Source organism: Caloenas nicobarica, chromosome 1 (assembly GCF_036013445.1).
Source record: "Caloenas nicobarica isolate bCalNic1 chromosome 1, bCalNic1.hap1, whole genome shotgun sequence".
Taxonomy (NCBI): domain Eukaryota; kingdom Metazoa; phylum Chordata; class Aves; order Columbiformes; family Columbidae; genus Caloenas; species Caloenas nicobarica.
In genome coordinates, this window is record NC_088245.1 from 211,735,493 (window position 1) to 211,754,243 (window position 18,751).

The 18,751-nt window shown below is 50.4% G+C and overlaps 2 protein-coding genes across 3 annotated transcripts; both read left to right on the forward strand.

Moving 5' to 3' along the window:
• The first annotated feature begins 319 nt into the window (after window positions 1–319).
• Window positions 320–1,326, forward strand: LOC136001577 (thyroid hormone-inducible hepatic protein-like). Its single transcript, XM_065656062.1, has 2 exons — window positions 320–742; window positions 1,022–1,326. The coding sequence occupies exon 1, from the start codon at window positions 320–322 to the stop codon at window positions 722–724; it is 405 nt and encodes a 134-aa protein (XP_065512134.1). The 3' UTR covers window positions 725–742; window positions 1,022–1,326.
• A 12,505-nt stretch (window positions 1,327–13,831) lies between these two features.
• On the forward strand, window positions 13,832–17,479 carry KCTD14 (potassium channel tetramerization domain containing 14). 2 transcript variants are annotated; one of them, XM_065658700.1, is made up of 2 exons: window positions 13,832–13,921; window positions 16,808–17,479. In XM_065658700.1, exons 1-2 carry the CDS (start codon window positions 13,832–13,834, stop codon window positions 17,477–17,479), a joined length of 762 nt encoding a protein of 253 aa, XP_065514772.1. The 2 variants fall into 2 exon arrangements, with proteins under 2 accessions (XP_065514772.1, XP_065514773.1); XM_065658701.1 differs by having other exon boundaries at window positions 13,832–13,891.
• Window positions 17,480–18,751: the final 1,272 nt, after the last annotated feature.

Below are 18,751 nucleotides of genomic sequence, written 5' to 3' on the forward strand. Positions count from 1 at the left end.
GGGCAACTCCTCTCCTTGCCACCCCGCTCCCAGCATGGGGACACAGCGGGACCCCCGGCCAGCTCAGGCAAAGGCCATGGGGGCTGGTCCAGGACAGACCACACAGAGCCAGGGACGCGGCGGGGCCGAGCCCCAGCTGGGCTGCAGCCAAGCCCGGCCCCATGGCCGTCCAGCCCGGCCCAGGGCTGGCAGGAGGGGACAGCAGGGGACAGCAGGGGAGGGACGTGCCCCAACCACAATAAAAAGCCCTCGGTGGGGATGGGCAGCAGGCGGAACCCCGAGAAGAGCCCATCCCAGCGCTGCCGGAGCCATGGGAGCCATGGAGCAGTACTTCTCGGCCACCCAGAAGATGGAGCAGGAGGTGATGTTCCCCAGCCTGCTCCGAGGGGTCTTCCCGCAGCAGGAGGGGGAGGCCCCGGCCGCGGGCGGCCACACGGACCTGTACGAGCGCTACCAGCTCCTCAAGGCCATCAAGCCCGTGGTGGAGAAAGGCCTGGCCTGTGTCACCGACCAGAGACGAAACAGCGCCGACATCGTTGTGGACACGTCCTCGGACGACAGCGATGACACCATGGACGCCCAGCTGGAGGAGCGCCTGTCCCACCACCTGGCCGGCTTGCAGCAGGTCCTCACCCACCTCACCAGGGACACCAACGCCCTCACGCGCAGGTACAGCCAGATCCTGGAGCAGATCAGCCCCAGCGAGGGACAGCCCAGCTGGTGACCCTGCCCCGGACACCAGGTAGGAGCTGGGGGGACGTGGAGCCCAGGGGGACAAGGGCAAGGGGTGGTTGATGTCTCTGGGGAGGCCCCGCACACTGCAGGGGGGTGGGAGCTCCTGGGAAGTGCCTTGAAATGGGGGCTGTCCCTCAAATGCCAGCAGATCTCCATGCTGAAGGAGGGCACTCATCCCATCCCTCCGTGCAGAGACTCTGGGAGTCCAGGGTGCAGGGACCCGGGGCTGATGGACCGGGTCTCATCCTGGGATGGCCTTTGGGGTTAAGGACAGCTGTCATTGCAGGTTGGGTGCTGGTGGCACGAAGGAGAGGACGTCCCCACCGCTGACCGTCACGGGCTCTTCCCCAGCCCCGACCACCCGCCCTGCACCACGGCAGCTGATCTCCCAGCACTGGGACCACACACTGGTGACGGTTGTGACCACCTGAGACCCAGATGGTGCCTTATCCTCATAGGAAGAAGCATCTGGTGGTGCTGGGGGGTCCATCGGAAGAGCCGCACGCCTCGTGCCCTCCTCTTTATTTTCAAAGAGCAGCACAAAAGCGGCGGCATCGCATGGTGACCCCCACCTCCGATGGTCCCTGTGACTGCCGAGCCCTTTTCCAGCTGGTACCTGGACTCCAAGGGACATTTTCCCCAACCTTTCCCAATAAAACGAGCCCTGTGAAGCTGCTGGTGGTGTGGTGCTTTCCTCTGGCTGGAGCCCTCAGGGAGTGACCTGATGTGGGGCAGGGGACACGGGCTCTGCTGGGAGGGGACTTTCTCATGCAGGGGAGTTTGAAGGGAAAAAGAATCACAGAGTCACAGCATGGTTTGGGTTGGAAAGGAGCTTCAGAGACCATCTAGTCCATACCCCTTGTGGTTGCAGGGACATCTTTTATTAGACGAGGTTGCTGAAAGCCCCGTCCAGCCTGATCTTGAACAGTTCCAGGGATGGGGCAGCCAGAAGTTCTCTAGGGAGCCTCTTCCAGTGTCTCACCACCTTCATCCTACAAAATTTCTTCCTGAACCCCCCGGTGTGCACCCAGAAGGGAAGGTGGGAGACATTCAGACCACTCTAAGAGTGCCATCAGATTCAGGGTCCTCTTCAAAGTTCTCCCCAGGGGTCTCTCTCCACTGGTCATGCCTCATGCCCCACAGCTCCACACACATTTTCCCAGCCTGTTGGGGTTTCTGACCCAGAGCTGCTGCAAGTGGGGCTGAGGCTGGAGACAGCCTTCAAGTGGCAGAAGAGCTGCAGGTCTCAACTCCTCCGGGAAGCAGCAGCCTCCAGGACCCCAGCCCCATGTCCAGGTTTGGGTTCCGTTGGAGGTTCCCATCTCCTCTTGCCTGTTCAGGACGTTTCTCCTGGCTGTCAAGTCCACCTTGGCTTCAGCTTCTCCTTCCCATTCTTGGGCACTGGGAACGTGGTCCCCTGCCACCTGTGGCCATGTAGCTGGAGGGTGATGGGGGAACGGGGGCTCTGGAAGGGGCAGCTGGGGCTGGATCCAGCACTGCCCCACACCTGGAAGGGTTCTGGGTGGGTCTGAGCAAGAACAAGGACAGTGCTGGTGGTGTCAGGGTAGGCAGAGACATGTGGCGGTCTGGCGGCAGGACATGCCAGGGATGACACGGGGACACCTGGGGACACGTACGTGGTGGCATTTTTCACCTTCCTCAGCCATGGCTGGAGATGTCCTGTCCACGAGGATGGGGGTTGTGTGGAATCTTTCCCAAACGCCAGATCTGCAGCCACCGAGACCTGAGGAGCTCATTGCACCTCCTGGAGGGTTCAGCACCAACTCAGCTCTGCACTGCGTCCACACGGCTCCAGGCAACGTCACCTGTGTGTCCTCATAGGGATGATGGCCAGCTCCTGCCCAGTGGAGGTGGAGGGTTCTGTGAGAACCAACACAGGCACATTGCAAGAAGGACCAGAGGCCACAACTGCATTTGAAAAGAGCAAGTTTTGTTTTAGTTACCTCTCTACCTGGGGAGCTCCATTGTAGCACCTAAGCTCCCATGCAGAGGTAACACAAGCGGGGATGCAGGCGCTGCAGCAACTCAGCCCTGGCAGAAGATCGCTGGGCCTGTTGCATTCGCCTGTATTACAAGGCTTCAAGCAGGTGCAGCCTGGCGCTCTTGCTCACAACAAACCAGGAATCTCAGGCACAATGATAAGGTGCCTTAGAGTTCCTCACAGGCCTATGTTATCTAACAGAGAGGTTCTACTTGTCGAGCGTACAAGGTCAGTAAAACAATCAGTGTGATGTATGTGCTTTTTCTGCATCACAGCTGCAAGTCACTTGAGTATATTTATATTTAACCAACCTCCTCGACATTCTTCTGCTATATTCCCATAAAAGGTCCCATGGTGTTCAGCTCAATTTTGGCCAGATGGGACCTAACCCTCCAAATATCTCAATTTCTGCAAAGGGAAAACACAGCAGCCAGGAAAGTGGCAGCTGAGCACCATGTTCCCCAAAATACAGGCAAACCCAACTAGCCAAAGCCAGTGTGAAGACATCGGAGTAGATCTGCCCACCATGTTGCTCCTCGGCCCTGCCAAGGTTGCAGCCTTCTGTCTTATCCAGAAAGATCGAAACACGAGGGGGACACTGGGAGACACCAAAGCTGGAAGATGGACATGGGGTCTCCAAACCACCTTTGGAGCTCCTCTGCCTCTGTTGAACCGTGAGGAACGGATGGACGTTGATTCCCAGTGAGGTGACGACCATGAAGAAGGTGATGCTCCTCTGGTGGTTTACATGGCTTGAGCTGAAGGACGGGACCTGTGTTCACTGGAGAAGAATGGTCACAGTGAGGAAGGCCTGTAGTCACCTCTGTCAATGATTTTTGGCTTGGGCTATGTGCTGGCCACTGCGGAGGTTGGTGGTGCCCCAGGGAAGTATAGTAGCTGGACACCCATGGGAGCCCTCACCACCGCTGTTGAACACGGCTGGTAAGAGACGTGAGATATTCCCACAAGGGTTTCTGACCTGGGATGGCTGGAAGGACACACTGACGACTTATGGGCCACTTGCAGACCCCCAGGACCCCCAGGCCTCTCTCTGCCAGCTCCTGTCTGGCCAGCCAGCCCCGACCCACCCCCCATGTTACAGGAAATTTGCGCTGCCCCGATTGCAGATGTTGCATCACGCTGTCCCCGGGGACGTGTCAGTGCCCGACGCTGCCCTGCTGCTGGCCACCGCTGCTGGACGTGGCTGATAAGAGACACGAGGTGGTCACTGGAAAGGTCTTTGTCCTTGGAAAACCCAGCGTGGGTCCCTGGCAGGATGAGGGCAGACGGGGCAGATCAGCCCCTCTCTGGTGTGGCAGGGGGACACTGGCCCCAAAAGAAGTTTTTCCCTTCTCGCGGTTGAGGCCAGTCAGGATGGCAGGTTTATTTATAGCTGTTTAACGACATCCAATTAAGCAGAGAGGTGTGACCTGGGCACGCAGGCTCAGGAAGACCAGGGATAAAGCAGAGTTCTGCCCCAAAGTGTTACATAAACAAGAAATTCCAAATCCCCTTCTCCTCGCAGACAGAAGAAGTCCTGACCACCCAGCACAGACCACAGAGTGGGTGGGTTGCCAGCACTTTCTTGATTTTAAAAATCACTTTTATAATTCCCTGTTCACTATTTTATAATTCCCTGGTCACTATTTAATCCAGCTCATGGTCATCGTCCCCCATAACAATACCAGTTTTGGGCGAACACCTTCAGACAAGTACCATCTGTTCGTTATCACCTTCTTCTTCTAGCAGGGGTTGGTATCAAGGCCATGTGCCAAGGCTGGGCCATGTGAGACCCCCAGACCATCGCTGACGAAGGAGGGTGGCCGGGCAGGGCTCATGGGGGACTCTGACTCTACAGGAAAACCCTGGTTCTGCTTCCTCCCTCCTCAAAACTGCCCAAATCATGGCAGATGTCCCATGGTGCTGCCTGAAGGCTGTCTGCCCTGGGGGGCAGGTGATGGACCCACTCTCCTGGGCCCCAAGAGCAGTGGGGATGGGATGGGATGGGATGGAATAGAATGGGATGGAATAGAATGGGATGGAATAGAATGGGATGGGTCAGGAGAGGTCCTCAGCACATCCCCTCCTTGTCACTCCGCTCCCAGCATGGGGACACAGCAGGACCCCCGGCCAGCTCAGGCAAAGGCCATGGGGGCCGGTCCAGGACAGACCACACAGAGCCAGGGACGCAGCGGGGCCGAGCCCCAGCTGGGCTGCAGCCAAGCCCGGCCCCATGGCCGTCCAGCCCGGCCCAGGGCTGGCAGGAGGGGACAGCAGGGGACAGCAGGGGAGGGACGTGCCCCAACCACAATAAAAAGCCCTCGGTGGGGACGGGCAGCAGGCGGAACCCCGAGAAGAGCCCATCCCAGTGCTGCCGGAGCCGTGGGAGCCATGGAGCAGTACTTCTCGGCCACCCAGAAGATGGAGCAGGAGGTGATGTTCCCCAGCCTGCTCCGAGGGGTCTTCCCGCAGCAGGAGGGGGAGGCCCCGGCCGCGGGCGGCCACACGGACCTGTACGAGCGCTACCAGCTCCTCAAGGCCATCAAGCCCGTGGTGGAGAAAGGCCTGGCCTGTGTCACCGACCAGAGACGAAACAGCGCCGACATCCTTGTGGACACGTCCTCGGACAGCACCAACACCGATACAGCCTTAGATGAGGGTGCAGACAGCAATCTGGAGGAGCGCCTCTCCCATCACGTCAACGGCTTGCAGCAGGTTCTGACGGACCTCACCAAAAACACCAAAGCCCTCACCCGGAGGTACAGCCAGATCCTGGAGCAGATCAACCTCAGCGAAGATCAGTCCAGCTCTTGAGCCTGCACCCCCAGCCTCTGAGGTAAGAGCTTGGGGAAATGCGGTGCCAAGAAGGAGGTGGTTGAGGGATAACATACTTTGTGCTCTTGCCCCATCAGCTGGGTGGTTTTCCAATGTTTGCATCACACTCCCAAATCCCAGGAGTTCTGAGCCTGCAGTTCATTGCTCAACAGATAGATCCTACTGGATTTGCCTTTCTCAATTGCCCACTTGTGTAATCTGTGCCACTGGACAAAGGTCACTTTGTGAGCTCCACATTGTCCCCAGGACTTTCCTGCTTGCAGCGTAGGCAGTCTGGCTGCTGCTGTGCAGATACAAAAGATGCCAGGGATAAAAGGGTCGTGTGGTTGGAGGACCCTGAGCTCTGGAATCCAGGAGCTGCCAGACACTGGTGCTCCAGCTGCTTCTCTTTGTGATGGAAGTTGCAACAGGGTCATATTTAGGGAGCAATTTGGCACTTTCAGGTCTCCTAATGTCTAAATTTGATACACCACCTGCAAACATCTCAGATACTTCAATTATCCCCTAGCCTGGGGTGTGGAAATGAATTCTCCATGCTGGTGGGACTTTCACCCCTGAGTACTGTTGTGAACACATCCCTGTGTCCCACCCAAGATGAGGCTCATGGCCAAGCTCCTTGTAGTGAAATGGGGAGTGTAGAAAGGTGACAGCAACAGGGAGCATTAATGGGGACTTTGCAAGGTCAAACCTTTGTTTGCGGGGGAACGTGGCCAGGAATGAAGACGTTGATTATCCCCACAGGGTGATCCATCATCTGCAGCCCAGCAGCACTTTTTCTCCTGCGCCAAGTCCCACCAAGGAATGTCCTTCGTGAGCAGCGCAGAGCTTGGCCGTCCGCTCGCTGGGCACCACCTGTACCATCGACCTGCCCTGCGGCCGATCCTGCCAGTAACCTCCCTGCTTCGTGTACCCCTGTCCCAGGGGGATTTCTGTGGGGCAGAAATGAGTGTTTTGTGCTATTGCTTTGTAGTAGGCACCTGTAACTTTGAAGTGAAGCTTTTGTCTGTGTGTGCCTAAACCCCCCACCTAACCGGTCTCTTTGATAGTCTATAATAAATGAAACACAAAGCCTTGTGCAAATGTGTCCTGTGTTTGTGACCAGCTGTCACTTCTGTATAGCTACTGTCCCCCAGCCCATGATGATGGGGCGACCTTGGCCACTGAGGCTCCAGTGCACAGAGGTGAGCTGGATTTCTCCAGTGGGGAGTGGGAATTGGGTTTGTGTCAGGATGGATGTTCCCACAGCCCTCTGGCTCTCACACCTTGCAGAAGTTTGGTGTGATCCTGCCATTGTGCTGGGTGCTGGGATCCCAACTTGTTCCCCAGCGTTCCTCTGGAGCCCTCAGCACAGGACAGACATGGACCTGTCAGAGACAGGCCAGAAGAGCCACAGAAATGATCCGAGGCTGGAACAGCTCTGCTGGGAGGACAGGCTGAGAGAGTTGGGGTGTTCAGCCAGACAAGAGAAGCTCCGGGGAGACCTTAGTGTGGCCTTTCTGGACTTAAAAAGGGACAATAAGAAAGATGGGGACAGACTTTTTAGCAGGGCCTGTTGGGATAGGACAAGGGGTGATGGTTTTAAACTAAAGGAGGGAGATTCAGGCCAGACATGAGGAAGAGATTTTTTTACAATGAAGGTGGTGAGAGCCTGTCCCAGGTTGGCCAGAGAGGTGGTGGATGCCCCATCCCTGGAGACATCCCAGGCCAGGTTGGATGGGGCTCTGAGCAACCTGAGCTGGGTGAAGATGTTGGACTAGATAAGCTGCGAAGGTCCCTTCCAACCCAAACTATTCTATGATTCTACGACCCTTCCTTCCCTTCCCTAGCACCCCATCCTCTCCTGAACCCTCAACTTCTCAGCTCCCCTACCCCATCAGTACCTGCCCATCCCTCCTCTTGACCCACACTCATCTAGTCCTCGCCTTCATTCCCTGTGAACTGTGGGGAGAGAAGGGGCAAAGTCCTCTCTGGGTGGTTGGGCAGGGGGGTTGGAACCCTCAGCACAGTCTGGGTCCCACCTCCAGGCCGCTCCATCCTTCCCAGACACACCACTTGGGAAGTCCTACTGAGCTGGGCACTGGAGGGAGGTGTCTCCTTGTCTCTTCAGGTTGTTTTAGAATAAATTCAACTGCTGAAACAGCACTACTTTGGCTGAACAAACACCCGTCTTCCATCAGCTTTGCAGTTTTGATTAAATAAACTGGAGATCTCTGAGCATTTGTTGTGAGAGGATTGCAACCATGTCCTGGGCTGCAGGCTCCAGTTGTGTTGCACGTGTTGCTGCACGTGTTCTCTGAATCTGCCACGTCACAGGAGTGAGGTAACATCCTTCAGGCTGAAATCAGAGACTCATCAGCTCTAAAAGTCTCAGGCTAAAACAAGCACATGTTCTACAGATGGTTCCCCTGTTTCTTCCCATTACCTGGAGCAGCTCCATGTCCTGTTCCTGTTAATGCCCTGATTGCTCAGCAGCACTTTGAAGCTCCATAGCACTGTAAAAAGGCAAAAAACCAGGAACTTCATCCCTTGTTTTTATTTTAGTGAAACTTTAATGGCACAGAAACCAAAAGAGAAAACTTATTTCACAATTTAACAATGAAATGCACTGGGGCTTCAAAGCATCCTCCTACCATACCCCCTGACCTGAAAACCTCAGATATGGCAGACGCTGCCTCAAAATAAATCATGTTTAAATCTCTGCAGAAGCACCAGCTGCCCTAGAGTCCACGCACAGAAGGAACCCAGCAGTGGTCTGAGGACACCTAAGACCTCAGGGTATTCCTCAGGGTAATACATTTTCTTTGACAAGCAGGATCATCCCATGCCCAGGTAGAGTTTTGCTCCTTGTATGATCCTGGTCAACCTTTTGCCAGTTTGGTCCTCAGGTTCCCTTTCTCTTTGTTTAAGAGTTAATGCTCATTCAGAGCTGTGACTTAAGGGGAAGGCACGATGTGCACAGCAAGGGCAGTTTCTTGTTTGCGTCATCCTCTTCTCCCAGGGTTTCTGAGAGAGAGACACTCCCTGAAAAGCCCCGCATTGCCCAAAGGCAAATGAACGTACCCATAAACTGTTGCTAATATTGTGTCCAAGCACCCATCAGGGAAACAGGGTCGGAGTGGATAGAAACCAGAGCTTCTCATTGCATTGAAGCTCCCCAAAGGGAAGAAGACATTTCTGAAATGCTGCGAATGTTGGGAAATGCCCCTATTCCACCCAGTCTGAGCTGCTGTAATGTTGAAAGTGTGAGCAAAACATGAATAATGTGTGAAACAGGGACCGTAAGAACCATCTAGCTGCATCAATGGCCCAAGTGGAGGGAGGAAGTGCTGGAAAAAATACCCCTGAAATCACACACCCTTTGGCAGGAGCATCTCACCAAGGGACAGGGATATCTGCCACTGATACCCAACAGGAGCCTCAGAAGTGTAGATCCTTCCTCTAGCTCCCCAGCAGCTTATTTCCACAGTAGATGGCCAAAGATTTCTTCTTGATTGAAGCCTTGGTCTCCCATATTCCCAGAGGTCTGTCTTCTCTTCCTCTTCTGATTTCTGTGTGTCTTTCAGCCTTGGTTTTCCATGAGAAGCCCACCCTTTCCTCTCCCACCATCAGCTTGGGAGAAGCAGGTTGTAGCCTCAGAAGGAAGACCAGGCATAAACCCAATGGCTGGGCTTCCAGCCTTCATAGATTACATTGAAATTATCCTGTTTTCTGCAGATTGTCCTTTTTTTCTGGCCAAATAGACAGCATCACCCTGAACTTGGACTGTAGACAAGCCAATGTCCCTCAAGAGGGAGCAACCAGATGAATGGACCTGTGGTAATACCTTCAGTAGGACTGTTGTGTGACAAGGATCTGGGAATAGTGACACCCATACACTCAGTTCTTCCCCACATTCTCCATGTGGCTTGTCAAGAGCTGGGTGAGAGCTTAGGAAGGGAAACCACATGAGGAGATAAAGACGGGCAAGAAGAGAGCACTGTTGTATCTAGCTTGGCTTCGTGCTCCAGGAAAGCCTACAACCTAAGCTAAACATGATACAAACATGGGAAAGAAGTCAATGGGCATGAAGATCAGGAGAATAATGTGGTTTCTCAGGAATGTGGACACTAATGGGCCTGCCGGGTTGTTTTAACCGATGGCAGCATGAGTGGTTGAGTCTGTTTCCTGAGGACGGCACAGGTACTTGCTTGGCCAGGAGGCATTTTGCTCCCTTGGCTTTTGATGGTGTCCCAGGGCCTGTCCAAAGCCAGCTCAGATCTCGATGCAAGCCACCAGTGGTGCATTCCTGAGGTCCACAAAGGTGGGTGGAGCTGACAAACGGCTGGAAGGCAGCGGGTAGAAATGCTGATGGTGTTTGCACAGCGCGTGGCTGTTTGGTTTAGGAGTGGCTCCTGGACTGCAAAGCCACCAGCCCAGCTGCACCGGTGCAATTCCTGAGCAGAACTCAAGCAAACTGCTGGTGGTTTTGCTTTTCAGCAAAATTTACACAAATTATGCAGGCTGGCCACAGGTCACCAGAACAATCTGGCAATTTTTAGGAGTTAGCATATGTGTTTCAAAAGACAAAAAAAAAAATCTGTTTTTCCTGTGACCTTTGGAAGAGACTTGGCTTAGAATCATAGAATAGAATCATAGAATGTCCTGAGTTGGAAGGGACCCACAAAGATCATTGAATCCAACTCCTGTCCTGGAGTTCTGAAGAGCTACGCCAGCTTTGTTGCCTCCTCTTTGCTTTCCACAGGAATCTCCTCCACTGAGATGCAGATGGGTCCTGGGAATCAGCTTCTTTAGGTGTCCCTTCCATCAGTTTATCATCAGTCCCAGATCAGCTGTGGATTGTCACCTCCACGCTCCAGGCAAATGGTCCAGAGCAAAAGGGCTTAATCTCCTCCCTCAAGAAACTTAATACACTGGAGAAGAGGGAACAAGACGAGAAAGACAAACTGCCCCAAGCTGCTTCTCCGCATCTGAACTTCTCACTTCCCTTCCTGTTTTAAAAATGTAATTCATTTTTTCCCCTTGGATTTAGTGTATTTACTTGTAGTAGGGCACAAAACCCAAATCTGAATGTTGTTGGCTTAATTATTTTAAACAGAAGCTGCCAATCCAATGTGTTAGGAACAGCACAGTGGTGGCTCCTCACCAGGGGGTGTGGAGCAGCAGCTACAATGGAGCTGCTGGTTGTAGGAATCCTAAGACCCTGGTTGCCCAAGGCTATGGAGACTTTCATGGTCTTGATTTTTTACTTCCTTTTCAAGGGAAGAATGAAATTCAAACCAGCCCCAGCTAGCTGTTACCAGCAGCATGGACAGCTGAGAGCCTTGTTGGAGCTGTCTCCTCCATCCTTCTCCAAAACCCTTGTCCCATTTTTGCCTTTCATGGGCTTCTCCCCGACCCGTTGGTTTTCTCAGCATGGCTTTGACCGTGGGGTAAAAGGAGGAGTGACAAACTGCAAGAGCGGCTGTTTCCACTTAGTGCAGGCACAGAGGGCTCTGATGCAGAGTTGGATGTCTGCCCAGCAAAGCTGTGACACCAAACAGGTCAGATGTGTGGTCCTCATAATCCAGGATGCCACCTCTGGTGTGACCACCTAAAAAGACCCACCAAATCCCCATGGGCTGGCAGCGATATGCCAATGGCTTGGGCTGTGAGAAGTTCTTCCTAAGGTCTTTGTTGAGATCAGATGAATTTGTCAGTAAAAATCAAGTCTTCATTGAAAAGGGGAAAAAAAAAATCCAACTCGGAGTAATTTGTACAGCAGGACTGAAAAATGTCATCTTAAAGCAAGTCGTGCAGTTGGTGGGATTTAAAAGTCCCTGAAGAAGCAGAAATAACAATCAGACTTTTCACATACATGGTGACATCCAGCCAAAATACTTCACAGGCATTCAGGCAGATTCTTTGTCCCATAATGTGCCAGCAAAAGTGGCTAAGATATAAAAAAGGAGTAAAAGAGTGAGGGAACCAGAGCAGTATGTTCATGAGACTGAAGGACCAGGTGGCCCAGCGGTAGAAAAGAACTGCGGACGTCAGCTAACAACTGTTCCTTTTGCCAAAGTGGTAAAGTTCTACATTCTGGCCTTGAAAGTTGGGCCTCAGGTCCCATCAGCCACCCTTGATTCTGGTTTGGGGAAACCTTCCAGATGAGCTTTTGAACAAAGTCACCCCTTCTACTGCTCTTCACCCTTCCCCAGTGAAAAGTTTGTGGGAGCAGAGAGGTGATGACCTGCTTGCCTATCCAGATCTGTTATCATCATATAGCATCGAAGACGTGCTATATAGAACAAGTCTGAACTCCACTTCTGTCAGTTATATCCAGGGTATTTTCTGAAGCATCTGCATAAGCCAGCCCAAAGATTGGGATGTGCAGGAATCAAAGGCCCAGAACACGCAGAACTTCCAGCTCTCCCTGTTTTCCAATAAGCATTGATTTTTTAAAAAAATTATTACAAGTTACAAAACCTGGGCTCCCATGCAGTCCTCACTAGTGCATCCATCCCTATTACTTCTTCTGGTCTGGCAAAAGGAAAATTCAAAGCAGCAGAGATAACTCAGACCAGGTTATTACTGAGGTTCCCTCAGGACGGTTCAGGGCAGCAGAGGCAAAATGTAAGTTGGGTTCGATGACAGGTTTACCCAAATGCACAGAACACTCCAAAGAATCTGAGTCCAGCTTTGATTAAGCCTTGCTTAAGGACTGGATTTATTCTCAAGGTGAGTTAATTGGTGCAAATTATAACATTTTTCTTCCCCGTGCCTTGAGCCTCTGGTCAGATCAATGCTCTATTCTGGGAAGACACAGATCCAGCAAATTCCCTGCAGGATGCAAAACCAGCAAAGCTGGTTTCCATGAGCACAATGCAGAACTTGTGCAAATGGGTTCCTTATATACTATGCTGTTATTTTTTCATCATTAAAATCTCCCCCAGGAAGATTTTTAGGAAGCATTATGTTTGTCTGAGATTTTCCCTTTGGTTGCTGGTATCAGGAAGCAGCTTGAAATGAAAGTGAATAAGGCAAGGTTGGTAGAGGAGATGAAAACTATCATTAGACCAGCAGAAACTGGAAAACTGGAAAAAAAGAAAAACAACCAAACAAAAAACCAACAAGGAAGCTGAAACATAACATATCTGAGAAAGTCCTGTGTGCCCAGAAGCATAGATGGTTTTACTCATCTATATCAGCTGATTTAATAAAAAGTATTGTTTCTCGTCTTAAACATTGACTTACACCTCCACAGCAGTTTTTCCACCGTAATGGAACAAAGAGACAGAAGTGATGAGTGGCCTGAAGATAAATTTGAAAAAAACAGTGTACTCACAACCCTGAGAATAAAACCAAGGAGACTCTGCAGGCCCTTGGTATGGATCTGGAAAAGTTATTTAGGCTTGCTGTGATTTGAGCCTCTGCATTTAAAAATGTTCTGAACACAGATGTCCTTGTGAGCATTTAAATTCTGCAAGAAATAGTCCCACTCCCACTAAATTTCTGGTGCTTTCCAATCTTGGTATTTGGTGGATACAGGATATCAGAAAACAACGTCATGCAAAGATACTAATCAAATATTTATGACCAACTGAAAAGAACAGTTCAGGCTCCAGCAGAGATTCAGGTTTGGTTTTATTTACCTTGCAGAAATTACTCAATGCCCAGAAATTGTTCTGGCAAGGAAGAAAATGCCACCACCTTGGACAGATTGTAGATATCCTGATCTGACATTGATGGGTATGACAAATGGGATCAATGAGATAGTTTGGGATAAAGTCTTTAAAACAGCAGCACACAGAGGCCAAAAAGCTGTAAAAATGTTTACTGGTTTCGATACAACCAGTTCACGAGGTGGAGATGGTCACGCAGGCAGAAATTGCGGGGCTCCTTGGAGGTGCTCTGGGCATGGTGCCTCCTTTGAAAGGATTATTTGGCTCTTAGTCACCGTACAGATAATATTACAGGAGGTGTGTGCTGGCAGTCAGCCCGAGTCCACCCTGCATTTCGCGAGTCGCCAGAAAACTAATGAGCAAATGCTTCCGTTTCAAGGCTGTTCCCTCCCCTCTCCCAACACCTGTGACCTGTACCGGAGCTGCGCTGGGAACAAACTGGAGCCACTGGGGCAGCGCCTGGGCTGGGAGGCTGGAAAAAACCTGACCCACTGAAAAATAAAACAAGTGAAAGAGGACTGGAGCACGGCGGGGAGCCATCCTACGTGTGGGGCAGGACCAGAGCACAGAGCAGCAGGTTTTTCCACACCTCCAGTGAGAGATGAGCATTTCGTCAGAGCACAAGCCCCTCAGGAAGCAGGTCACCGGTGTCCTGCACACGGTGAGTAAGGGACGCGCTCGGGGCCACCGTGTCCTCCTGTGGGATCACGGCATCGCCTTTGGGCTACTTTAGGGGTTTTTTTTCCTCCCATCTGCTATTTTGAAGACACCAGGACTTGCCAGGTATGTGACCAAGAAGAGGACACTCAGCGAAAAGCTGTGCCTGACTCCAACCTGTTTGCACCCGTTTGTTTGCAGAAGAGCCATGTCCCTCGCAGGCGTACAGGATCTGGCAACAACAAATAACCAGAGCGGTTCTTCTTCTCCTTTCACAAGAGGTGGAATTAATTTGCTGTGAACTTTGATTTGTCAGATCCCTAACTGAAAGGCTTTTGTGAGTTTTGGGGATTTTCAATAGTTCTTAGAGTCTTTAAAGATGCAAAAGCTGCCCTATGTTGTAGACATGCACGATCATCAGCTAGGAGCAGTAGTTTTTCTAGCTCTAAGGAAAATTAATGGCAATCTCAAGAAAAGCAGCGTATTACTAGGCAGAAATCAGTGACGAGATCAGATGATTTTTCCTTTTCCTGTCCTCATTTTCTGTTGTAGCCGTATGGCCTCTCCCCCAGACCTCCCTGTCTTTAAAAGATCCAATCCCTTGTGTTGCACTTTCCAGGTGCAGGTTGCAAAATGCTTTCTGAAGGAAGTAACTGTTTGGTAGATTAATAAACTGGGGCACAGAGAGGTGAAGCGACTTCCCAAGTGTCACCTCACTGGCTAATTACAGAGCTGCGAATTAGCTGGTGCTGGTACTCCCAGTCTGCTGGAAATGAGTTCAATCCCAGGCCAAAAGCATTAATCAAGGTCTGAGAACATGAGGTTTGCTGAGCTACTGTATTAATGAATACCACGTTATCCATTGGTATTAGTGACAAATGGCATGAAACATCTGACCTGCCATCTGAAAGAGGAGCAAAGGATCAAAAGCATGAGACCCTCCTGTCAAATGATTCCTGCTGGGGAAATCTGTTGTTATCACTTGCACTAACAGCAAATTTCCTAACTGAGAAGCTTTACTAAAGAAACAGCTTCGGACTATGTTCTTCAGTGGGTGGAAAACACCAGATAGTCTCAGACAGAGTAATTTTTGTCTCCTTGGCCTTAGTGCAAATGATTGTCCCCAAGATGAAGCCACTCACACCAGGGCAAAGCAATATCCCAGCTGGGTCTTTGGCCTGAATCTTCTGTTGTTTCCCTGGTTTGCCCAGGCTTTGAGCAAATTTCTGCTAAATCTGATAACTTGCTGCTGTTTAAAGGGAAGGTTTCTTCCCGCTCCAGGTTTTTTGCTCCTAATCCCTTCCTTTAGCCAGCTCTGGTGCTTGTGAAATCCTCTGTCAGCCAATTCTGCTCAACAAGATGAAGCAGAAGCAGAGGTGGCACTAGGGGAGCAACAGAAACATGTCAGTAGGTACAAGGTTGGAGAGGGGAGAAAGCAGCAGGAGCTCCCCCTCCTTTGGTGCGAGGTGTGAGATCAGCTCACGTCATCCCGTGGGCTGGTACCTGTGGGATCCAGCAAAGCACTTACGTACACGCTTCACTTGAGGCATGTGACTCGTGGCACTGAAGCAGATCCTTGTGTGGCCGGAGCCAAGAAAGAGCAGGTGAGCTCCTGGAAACAAGGGTTATTTATTGACTCACACCTTCCCAATGGCAGGTGTGGTCCTGGCCAGGCATGTGACTTGGATTACAGCAGTGACGGCGGGAGGGAAAATAACTGCCCCCTTTCTTCCCTCTCCTTGTTCTCTACTGGGTACTATAAAAATCACTGAGGGCAAAGGGAAGCTGTTAAAACTCTTTAGCACTGAACCATCAGGAAGGTCACCAGAAGTCAAACCAGGTCCAGCTTTCCAGGTAGTTGTGTTAATGCATGGTGAAATGAAATAAATCAAAACAAAAGTCCAAACTTTCCACTCTTCCTTCTTAAATCCATGTCAGCTGCATGAAGTATTTTCTTTCCTTCCTACCTGAGGCAATCATACATTTTAAAAATGCTTTGATAAACAGCTTCTGTCTTCTACCTCTGACATGTTGTATTTTTGCATCTTGGTTCAGTACTTGCAATTAAAACCCCAGATGGGTGGAAGCCAATTCCACCCGTTTTCTCAAGTTTCAAAGACCTCTTAGTTCTTCCTTTTAAGAGAAAACACCAGCTTGGGTGAGAAGAACGGAGCTGCACAGCTTTGAGCTCTGTCCTTGTCCCTCTGCACATGGGGAGGGTGAGACCTCACAGATCGCTCTCGCTGGAAGGACGGGGGCCAAGAGGGACAATGTTTGTGTAGGACCTGTCAAATCCTGTAGTCACCGACAGCTTCCCTGGGCAAGGGCTTCTTGTTCCTCTTCCTCACTGGCAAAACGACACTTTCCTTATCACCAAAGACATGATGAGCACTCAGCCATTTAGAGATGTCCCAGTCTCTTCTGCTCTGGTTATCAGGGCAGAATAGGATACGATAGGATAGGATAGGATAGAATGGAATGGAATGGAATGGAATGGAATAGAATAATTTCAGTTGGAAGAAACCCTCAAGATCATAGAGGACAATTGTTAACCCTACTCTGGCACTAAACCATGTCCCCAAGAATCTCATCTAAACGCCTTTTAAACCCCTCAAGGGATGGTGACTCCACCACTGCCCTGGGCAGCCTCTTCCAACACCTGACGACCATTTTCCGGAAGAATTCTTTCCTAATATCCAATGCAAACCTCCCCTGGCGCAAACCTCTTCCTGCATCTGCTTTTAGCAATAAATGGGGTGGACGTTCCCATCTGTCTTCCGTGGAATGGAGGCTCATCCCACTCTCCACACCATCCTTCTGATTTCCAGCTGCAATAATTTTTCTTTTGTTTCTTTTCCTTGACACTTCTGTGTTGACAGACCCAGAAAGGTAACGCATGTGGTTTTTTGTCCCCTTGCAGTTGTCACCGATCGTGGAGTTAAATGTCGGCGGGGAGATGTACACGACGACACTGAGCACCTTAAAGAAACACCCTGGCTCCAAGCTGGCAGAGATGTTCACCGGCCAACCCAAACTCCGGACTGACTCTGAAGGGAGGTTCTTCATCGACAGACCGGGCACCTATTTCAAATACATCTTGGAGTACCTGCGGAGTAACCAAGTGCCCACCCAGTGCATCCAGGACGTCTACAAGGAAGCATTGTTCTACGACATCGAACCTCTAATTAAGCAGCTAGAGGACTCCCCACAGATCTTCGGAGAGCTCGTGGCGAGGAAGCAGTTCCTGGCCCGCGTCCCCAACTACAGCGAGAACATCGAACTGATGATCCGCATCGCCAGGGCAGAAGCGGTCGCATCCCGCCGGTCTGGCGTCATCGTGTGCGTGGTCAGAACCGAGGAGGACGTGGCCAGGTGTCAGGATGCCCTGAACAGCTTGGATATGGATAAAAAATCCGTGGTGAAGTTTGGCCCCTGGAAGGCAGCGCCAAGTATTTCTGACCTGCTTGACTGCATTAAAATGGATGTCGAAGCCAAAGGGTACAAAATATCCTTTCAGCCCCACGTCGCTGAAAAAGGTTTTCGCGTCAAATCACACGACTTCTTCTACAAGTTCCTGTTCACCTGGTGGTAGCAAAGTCCTGCCCTAGATGGGGAATGGAAGAAAGCAATTATTTAAAACAAATTAACTTGGGCTGCAGAGACTAAGTCATGGATGACCAGAAGAAGAAATGAATGGCCCAACAAAAGGATTTCCTTTGGTTGTTTGCTAAATTAAAGAGCACTTAAGAGCCACCGTTTTGTTGGGCTTTAGGGGATAACTATACAATTTAAAAGGTATCAGGAAAAGGAGGAATTTTACTCTCTCAGTGTTTCTATTAGGTAAGTTCAGAGACCCAGATCTGAAGGTCCAGGAAGCCTCGCTCAACCTAAGAGAAGTTTATAATCCCAAATATGTCTCATGGACACATGGAGTTGGTCTCTCAGTGCAAATGGGAACAGATCACATATGCACAATTCCCGATGGCATCGCTGACAGCTGCATTAGCACATGCTCAACTTTAATTTGGATCCTTAATGCAAAAGGAAAAGCTCTTCTCACTGCTTCCCACACCAGAACCTAGGTTAAAAAGAACGATTTCAGTGTCCCATGCTCTTTTCTTGTTGCTCCAGTAGACAGCCTACTCTCTAGCCAATGTATTTATTACCATTATTTATTATTTATTCTGAAGGAAAAACAGAAAACCCCAGCTATGGTCCAGGGTCAACAAACGGCAAAAATGCCATCACTGATCTGAGGAGTTTATAACCTAAGGACACTCGCTCCTCTCACATGCCACACTATTTCCATCTTTTTCTTGTGACACCCATTCTTATTATATTATTTCTAAATCTGTAACTTCTGGAAAAATAGGGAAAACTCACTATGATTGATTTGATGGGAAGGAAGCACTGCTGAAGCAATAGCCTAGGACCTCAGTGCAAATTCTCCTCTGCAGAACATGAGCTGGGTCCTACATCATGTTTTTAAAATCTTAGTATTCGGAGGTTTATTTTTATACTGGAAATGGCTGTTAGCTTGGTTTTAATCACTCTGAAAATCATAATGGCTAATTTGATTATGGTCATATTTCCTTTATTTCTCAGAACATGGATTTCTTACAGTTAAGGACAATAATCTCTGGAATATTAAATAAATAACTTTTTAAACCTCTTTGAATGATATGGAAGTGCTTTATTTCCTGACATCCTCCCCTCCAAATCCTCTAATTCAAAAGACCTGAAGTTTTATCTTTATGGTAATGGTTTGGATAATTCCTAATTAATCTTAGTTGCAGATGTGCTCATCCTAGCACAGATTTTCCCCCAGTGAAATTCGGGAGTCACGTCACTGACCTTAGGGTAG